The 8,609-nt window shown below is 47.6% G+C and overlaps 1 protein-coding gene across 4 annotated transcripts in view; it reads right to left on the reverse strand.

The window, feature by feature from the left end:
* Positions 1 to 8,609, reverse strand: part of PKNOX2 (PBX/knotted 1 homeobox 2) — a 676,497-nt gene that overhangs the window by 159,431 nt on the left and 508,457 nt on the right. For all 4 annotated transcript variants that reach the window (XM_026657858.1, XM_026657861.2, XM_026657857.2 and 1 more), the window contains one exon: positions 8,400 to 8,588. In XM_026657858.1, coding sequence (XP_026513643.1) covers positions 8,400 to 8,588 — 189 coding nt within the window. The remainder of the gene's footprint in view (positions 1 to 8,399; positions 8,589 to 8,609) is intronic.

An 8,609-nucleotide genomic window follows, 5' to 3' on the forward strand; every position in this document is an offset into this window, starting at 1 on the left:
GATTTTAGATTTGCTTTTCACAAATATTTGTGCTAGTAAACACTCAAAAATTTGCAGAAAGCTGCCATGAAATGGTCATAAACACAGTGGGATTAAAACACAAACAGAAAAAAAAACACCTCTTCTCAAAAGAAAGCAGGAGAATGCCATGTTGTGTAACCAAATTATCTGATAATACAGCCTTCAATATCAGATTTAAGACAAAAATCATTTGTACATTTCAAAGTAAGGTGTGCTCACACTGTCATGTTTATGCACTAAACATGGCTTAGTGCAGTGTACATTGGGGAGCCATTATTTGAGGAAAGTGCTTTACTTTGCATTATTCCAAGAGCTACTATAAAATATTTGAAGTACTATTGGAAGCATAGCACTCTTGGAGACTGGGTCATTTTGCAGAGGTTCTTGGGGAAGGTATGGTATATGCAGGGTCACATTAAGACACAGGCACTCATGCAGCTAACCATTGAAAGTTTCTAGTGATCATGATGGCAGAAAAAGGCTTGAAATGAGTGTCACTAAAGGCAGAGAGGTCTGCCTAAGTCTGCAACAACAGCTATAAGAAGGTGGCAGATGCCCAACTCATCTCAATAGAGTGTTAACCATACATAAGACCTACATCTTGGGGGCCCTGCCAGCCCCACCCCGGCAGAAGACAATGTCTGTGGCAGGAGGAGAGGACTGGACCTGTGTGTGGCACTAGTGAGATTACACTCTTCCCCTTCACCTGACACAAAAATGGAATGCAAATCCACTGAACTTACATCCCAAGACACACTTGGATGGAACTTGGTTTGGGCCATTTCAGCTGAAATTTTCACAGATGTTTAAGGCCAGAAGGGACCTCTCATGGCATTCTCTGTTTGCCAGTCTGTCTATCTGTAAAATGATGACTTTTCAATCATGCACGTGATCCATTCCAAAAGTTCAGGGAGTGTCCTAGGCATCAATGGCCAGAACCATACTGATTTGGAGAAAATCAGGGAGAGAGGAACAGATGCATCGGGGGAAGGGAGGGAGGATGGCCCATGCAAAGTCCCTGTTCTGGGGGTGAGAGGGGGACCTTGGAATGGGGGCACACAGATGGAATGGGAGGCACACAGAACCCCTGGTTGGAGGGAGATTAGGGAAACCTGCTAGGGGGAAGGGGGCCCACAATCCCCCTTCCAGAGGGGAAGGCAGGAACAGAAGGCATGGGGGAAAGTGGAAATGGGAGTGCACTTTGAGCTGCTGGCCTGGGGACAGATGGGGGAGTTGCAGGGAGTCCCTGCAATAAGGGGTGGGAGGATAGCACCCGGGGAGCCAGGAGGGGGGAGAACGGGTGCAAAGAGCCCCTGGTGGGTGCAATGCACTCAGCTTGCACAATCAATGATGTGTGTGACCCCCTAATAGAATTCCATATTTCATAACTGTTACAATTTACAATGTACAGACATTCAGGTCACTGGTCAGTGATTCCCCAGATCACTCCAAGCACATTGCAAAAATAGAGGTACAACATTTGCTACCATCTAACTCTCTTGTATGGCAGCCGATGACAATGAGAGTTTGTAGTTTTTTGCTATCAGCTCAGTCACTTCATGCTGAACCTCCTTCAGAACGTTTGTGTGTAACTATTTGAACCAGGTTACTAATTTGTACCAGCACCTCTTCTTCAGACCCCTCAGTCTTTGACAGTGCCTCATTGCTGTTACCTGAAAAAAGTAGGTCCAGGGTAAGAATCTATAGGACATCCTCTGTGGTGAAGACTAAGGCCTTGCCTACACTACAGGGCCTATGCCGGCATAGCCCCCTAGTGGAGACACAGCAAATGCTGACAGAAGGGGGCTGTTGGTGTAGTAACACTACCTCCCCAAGCAATGTTAGGCCTGGTATACACTACGAGTTTAGGTCAACTTTAGCAGCGTTAAATCAAATTAAGCCTGGACACGTCCACACGACGAAGCCCTTTTTTTCGACTTAAAGGGCCCTTTAAACCGATTTCTTTACTCCACCTCCGACAAGGGGATTAGCACTAAAATCGGCCTTTGCGGGTTGGATTTGGGGTAGTGTGGACGGAATTCGACGTTATTGGCCTCCGGGAGCTATCCCACAGTGCTTCATTGTGACCGCTCTGGACAGCACTCTCAACTCAGATGCACTGACCAGGTAGACAGGAAAAGCCCCGCGAACTTTTGAATTTCATTTCCTGTTTGCCCAGCATGGACAGCACAGGTGACCACGCAGAGCTCATCAGCACAGGTAACCATGATGGAGTCCCAGGATCACAAAAGAGCTCCAGCATGGACAGAACGGGAGGTACGGGATCTGCTCGCCGTATGGGGAGACGAATCAGTGCTAGCTGAACTCCGTAGCAGTAAACGAAATGGCAAAATATTAGAAAAAGTCTCAAAGGGCATGAAGGACAGAGGCCATAACAGGGACGCACAGCAGTGCCGCGTGAAAATTAAGGAGTTAAGGCAAGCCTACCACAAAGCCAGAGAGGCAAACGGAAGGTCCGGGACAGAGCCGCAAACATGCCGTTTCTACGCGGAGCTGCATGCCATGCTAGGGGGTGCAGCCACCACTACCCCAACCGTGTGCTTTGACTCCGTCAATGGAGAAACACACAACAGGGAAGCGGGTTCGGGGTACGCGGAAGATGATGATGAAGACAATGAAGATAGCTCACAGCAAGGAAGCAGAGAAACCGGTTTCCCCAACAGCCAGGATATGTTTATCACCCTGGACCTGGAACTAGTAACCCCCGAACTCACCCAAGGCATGCTCCCAGACCCTGAGGGCACACAAGGGACCTCTGGTGAGTGTACCTTTGTAAATATTACACATGGTTTAAAAGCAAGCGTGTTTAATGATTAATGATTAATTTGCCCTGGCAATCACGGCCAGTACAGCTACTGGAAAAGTCTGTTAACGTGTATGGGGATGGAGCGGAAATCCTCCAGGGACATCTCCAGAAAGCTCTCCTTCATGTACTCCCAAAGCCTTTGCAAAAGGTTTCTGGGGAGGGCTGCCTTATCCCGTCCGCCATGGTAGGACACTTTACCATGCCAGGCCAGTAGCACGTAGTCTGGAATCATTGCATAACAAAGCATGGCAGCATATGGTCTCGGTGTTTGCTGGCATGCAGACAACATCCATTCCTTATCTCTCTTTGTTATCTTCAGGAGAATGATATCATTCACGGTCACCTGGTTGAAATGGGGTGACCTGGAAACCCCTGCCCCTCCTTTTACATTGCAAACCCATTTTAAATGGCCAACCCAATGGGTCCTTGGTATGGGAAATGAGGGCGCTGCTGTTTGAAACCATTCCCACATGTTATGAAGGTTAAAAAAGCCAAAAGACTGTGGCTTACCATGGCTGCCTGCAAGCCGAATTCTGTTGCCTGGCGCTGCGTGAGTGATCTCTCACACCAAACCGGCAGGCCCTCAATATAAGAGGAAAAATGCGACCTTGTAACGAAAGCACATGTGCTGTGTAATGTGAACAGCAAAATTTAACGTGAAAGAGTGTACCCATTGTTCTCTAAAATGTGTCTTTTTTAACCACCTCTCCCTTCTCCTCCACGAGCTGCAAATGTTTCTCCTTCGCAGAGGCTAGCGAAGATTAGAAGGAGAAAATGGCGGACTCGGGATGATATGTTCACAGAGCTCCAGGTGTCCTCCCACGCTGAAAGAGCACAGCAGAATGCGTGGAGCCAGTCAATGTCAGAGTGCAAAAAAGCACAATATGAATGAGAGGAGAGGTGGTGGGATGAATCGTGGGATGAACAGAGCAAGTGGCAGGCTGAAGATGATAGGTGGCATCAGCTTGCAGACAGAAGGCAAGAGTCAATGCTCCGGCTGCTGGAGCATCAAACTGATATGCTCCAGCGTATGGTTGAGCTGCAGGAAAGGCAGCAGGAGCAGAGACCGCCGCTACAGCCCCTGTGTAACCAACAGCCCTCCTCCCCAAGTCCCATTGCCTCCTCACCCAGATGCCCAAGAACACGGAGAGGGGGCCTCTGGCCACCCAGTCACTCCACCCCAGATGATTGCACGAGCATCGGAAGGCTGGCCTTCAATAAGTGTTAAAGTTTTAAAGTTTTAAACTGTAGTGAGTCCTTTTCCTTCCCTCCTCCCCCACCCATCCCGGGCTACCTTGGCAATTATCCCCCTAGTTGTGTGAGGAATTAATAAAGAATGCATGAATGAGAAGTAACAATGACTTTATTGCCTCTGCAAGTGGTGCTCGAAGGGGGGAGGGGAGGGTGGGGTGGTTGGTTTACAGGGAAGTAGAGTTAACCGGGTGGGGGGGGGCGGCGGGTTCATCAAGGAGAAACAAACAGAAGTTTCACACCATAGCCTGGCCAGTCACAAAACTCGTTTTCAAAGCTTCTCTGATGCGCACCGTGCTCTGCTGTACTCTTCTAACCGCCCTGGTGTCTGGCTGCGCGTAATCAGCAGCCAGGCGATTTGCCTCAACTTCCCACCCCGCCATAAATGTCTCCCCCTTACTCTCACAGATATTGTGGAGCACACAGCAAGCAGCAATAACAATGGGGATACTGGTTTCGCTGAGGTCTATCCGAGTCAGTAAGCTGCGCCAGCGTGCTTTTAAACGTCCAAATGCACATTCCACCACCATTCGGCACTTGCTCAGCCTATAGTTGAACAGGTCTTGACTACTGTCCAGGCTGCCTGTGTGAGCCATGGCATTAAAGGGTAGGCTGGGTCCCCAAGGCTAACTAAAGGCATTTCAACATCCCCAACGGTTATTTTCTGGTCCGGGAAGAAAGTCCCTTCCTCCTGCTTTCGAAACAGACCAGAGTGCCTGAAGACGCGAGCATCATGTACCTTTCCCGGCCATCCCATGTTGATGTTGGTGAAACGTCCCTTGTGATCCACCAGGGCTTGCAGCAGCATTGAAAAGTACCCCTTGCGGTTTATGTACTCGGTGGCTTGGTGCTCCGGTGCCAAGATAGGGATATGGGTTTCGTCTATCGGCCCACCACAGTTTGGGAATCCTATTGCAGCAAAGCCATCCACTATGACCTGCACATTTCCCAGAGTCACTACACTTGATATCACCAGGTCTTTGATTGCCCTGGCAACTTGGATCACAGCAGCCCCCACAGTAGATTTGCCCACTCCAAATTGATTCCCAACTGAGCGGTAGCTGTCTGGCGTTGCAAGCTTCCACAGGGCTATCGCCACTCGCTTCTCAACTGAGGGCTGCTCTCATCCTGGTATTCTGGTGCTTCAGGGCAGGGGAAAGCAAGTCACAAAGTTCCATGAAAGTGCCCTTATGCATGCGAAAGTTTCACAGCCACTGGAAATCGTCCCACACCTGTAGCACGATGCGGTCCCACCAGTCTGTGCTTGTTTCCCGGGGCCAGAATCGGCGTTCCACGCCATGAACCTGCCCCAGTAACACCATGATTTGCACATTGCTGGGGCCTGTACCTTGTGAGAGGTCTATGTCCATGTCAATTTCCTTATCATTCTCGTCGCCGCGCTGCAATCGCCTCCTCGGCTGGTCCTGGTTTTGCTTTGGTATGTCCTGGCTCTGCATATACTCCAGGACAATGTGTGTGGTGTTCATAGTGCTCATAATTGCCACGGTGATCTGAGTGGGCTCCATGATCCCAGTGCTAGCTATGGCGTCTGGTCTGAAAAAAGGCGTGAAACTAGTGTCTGACGGAGGGAGGGAGGGGCGACTGACGACATGGCGTACAGATATAGGGAATTAAAATCAACAAAGGTGGCTGTGCATCAGGGAGAAACACAAACAACTGTCACACAGAATGGCCCCCCCAAAGATTGAACTCAAAACCCTAGGTTTAGCAGGCCGTTGATTTCACGGACGGAGGGGGAAGCAAATGAATACAGAACAAATCTGGTCCATCTATTTTTTACATCTTAAGCTGGCAGCAGACGGTGCAGCATGACTGAAAGCCATCGGCATCTTCTGGGTGCTTGGCAGAAAATGATGTACTACGACTGATAGCCATCATCGTCAAGAATCAGATGCCCAGAGTGGAAAGTTTGGTGTAGTATTTCTTAGAAAAATCTGCTGAAGAACTTTCCCGGGTGCCTCTGATTGAACTCACTGGAGTACGACGACGACGGATACCAGTCGTAATACACCATCCACTGCCAAAAGGCAAGGAGCTGATGCTGTGTAGCAATGCAGTACCACGTCTGCCGGCACCCAGATGACATATGGTGACGGTGAGCTGAGCTGAGCTGAGCGGGCTCCATGCTTGCCGTGGTATGTTGTCTGCACAGGTAACCCAGGTAAAAAGGCGCGAATCGATTGTCTGCCGTTGCTCTGACGGAGGGGGAGGGGCCTGACGACATGTACCCAGAACCCTCCGCGACACTATTTTGCATGATCAGGCATTGGGATCTCAACTCAGAATTCCAATGGGCGGCGGAGACTGTGGGAACTGTGAGATAGTTACCCACAGTGCAACGCTCCGGAAGTTGACGCTAGCCTCAGTACTGTGGACGCGGTCCGCCGACTTAATGCACTTAGAGCATTTTATGTGGGGACACACACAATCGACTGTATAAAACCGATATCTATAAAACTAGTTTCTATAAATTCAACCTAATTTTGTAGTGTAGACATACCCTTAGCTAGACTGACAGAAGCTCTCTTCTGTTAGTATAGCTGCGTCTGTGCTGGGGGGTTGTCAGCATAGCTATGTTGCTACCGCGTGTAGTTTTTTCACACCCTGACTGACATAGCTATGCCAATATAAAGTTTTAAGTATAGACCAGACCTGAGGGAAAAATTGCTTAACTTTCCAGCAATTTTCTTAATTTCCTGAACTTTTCCCTGGTGGTGTAATGGACCCACTGATCCTCTTGCAGGCATCTTGCTTCTGATAGATGTTTAAAATTTCTTGTTATTTTTAAATACCTTGAATTATTTACGGTTCAAATTCTATTTTAACCTCTTTATTTTCTTCTTACATGTTGCCTGATGTAGTTGATCTTCCATTTCCTGGGCTTCACTAGGGTTGGATTTCCATGTACTACTTGACTTCCTGCCTCCCTTCTTGGGGAAGCCACTCATCCAGCACCTACACAGCAATTTCAAGCAAAGAACCCTAAAAAAAGCCTTACGATGCATTGAGACACTAAGCTAGTGGTCAGCAGGCAGGATGGAAGAGTATAGAAGCAATGCACTCCGATGCCTGTCCCAGCAGCTGTCTGTGCTGCCTTTGAAGGAAGAGGTAAAAGACAGTACCAGTGAGAGCTGTGAAAGGAAGTTCACTGCATTACTGTTCTGTCAAGGGCACAACATCTGCTGGATTTCTAGAAGAAGATTTTCTAGAAAAAATCCAGCAGAGCAATTCAAATGGACAAACTTTGACCTGAGTGAGAGGAAAAAGAACACGGGGTTGCTTAAAAGAATGTTAATAGGGATTAGGCTTCATGAAATTTTTGTGCCAGGGTTTTGCTGCTACAAAATCGTGTCCCTTTTTCTATGGTAATAATTGACAAATTCGACAGTTTATATCTCCATAAACTTTAAAATGTAACCCAAAATCTGTTTTTTTATTTAAAATTTTTTTCAAAGGGAGGATAAGGATTTGCCTATATGCAGAGTTAGTGTGCAGGGTTTCAAACGCCAGTACATCACAGCGCACAGACAGTTAGTTTGCAGCATGCTAGAACACTGCAGATTTACACCTCAGCTTGCTGTGCACTAATTCACCATATAGACAAGCACTAAGAATTTCCCATGGTTCTAATTAGTTTGTGCCCCCTCTGTAACTATCACTGCATACTGACATACGGCCGTATGCAATACTTTATCTGACATCTCAGTTTCATCATCCATAAACATGGTTAAAACTCTACCAGCCAGTGGGAGTCACCCACTAGAGTCACATTTCTATGAAAGAATGCTCTGCTGCAGGATGGCATTCAGAGCAACCCAATGAAACACACTCAATCACTGCACCATTTCCTCCTGTGGCTTTGTGCTTATTCATTATGTGAGCAGGACATGAGTCATTTGCTTTCAAACACATATATTCACATATACACACACAAATTAAGACTTACATTTTCAATAGTGCCCCTAATTTTCAGGTGCTTCCATTTTTAGAGCCCACCTGGAAACACTTTTTGATTGATTTCCAGAGCTGTTGAGCAAGTACAATGGGAAGCCAACGGGAGCTGCAGATACTGAGTGCCTCTGAAAATCAGAACCAAAGTGTCTTAAATCTCCAGGATCCCTCTGCCATGCTCACACAACCCATTAGGAAAATGCGCCTCCTGGTAACTGGATCAAAATGAGGAGGAACTCTATAAAATGGAGTGAAACTGTTTGTAGAACAATAAGGCCCAAGGGGAGATTCTAGGAAAGCATGTGTGGTGGACATTTTCAGCCATTACCTGTGGGTGTAGGTTTATGGAGGGCTGGTTTGGGGAGTAGGGCCCCCCAAGATCATTCCTGAGTAGGTTATCGCTGTGCATCTTTGTTTTGAGGCAGGTGATATAACGGTTACAAAAGTCCTTGCACAATTCATTCACTTTCTCCAGCTCCAGCAGATGAATTCTCAGGACCTGAATTGCTTTCACCATCTGAGAAGGATAAACAAAGAG

The sequence above is a fragment of the Terrapene carolina genome, unplaced genomic scaffold, assembly GCF_002925995.2.
Source record: "Terrapene carolina triunguis isolate 2854851 unplaced genomic scaffold, T_m_triunguis-2.0 Scaffold374, whole genome shotgun sequence".
NCBI classification, from domain to species: Eukaryota; Metazoa; Chordata; order Testudines; family Emydidae; genus Terrapene; species Terrapene triunguis.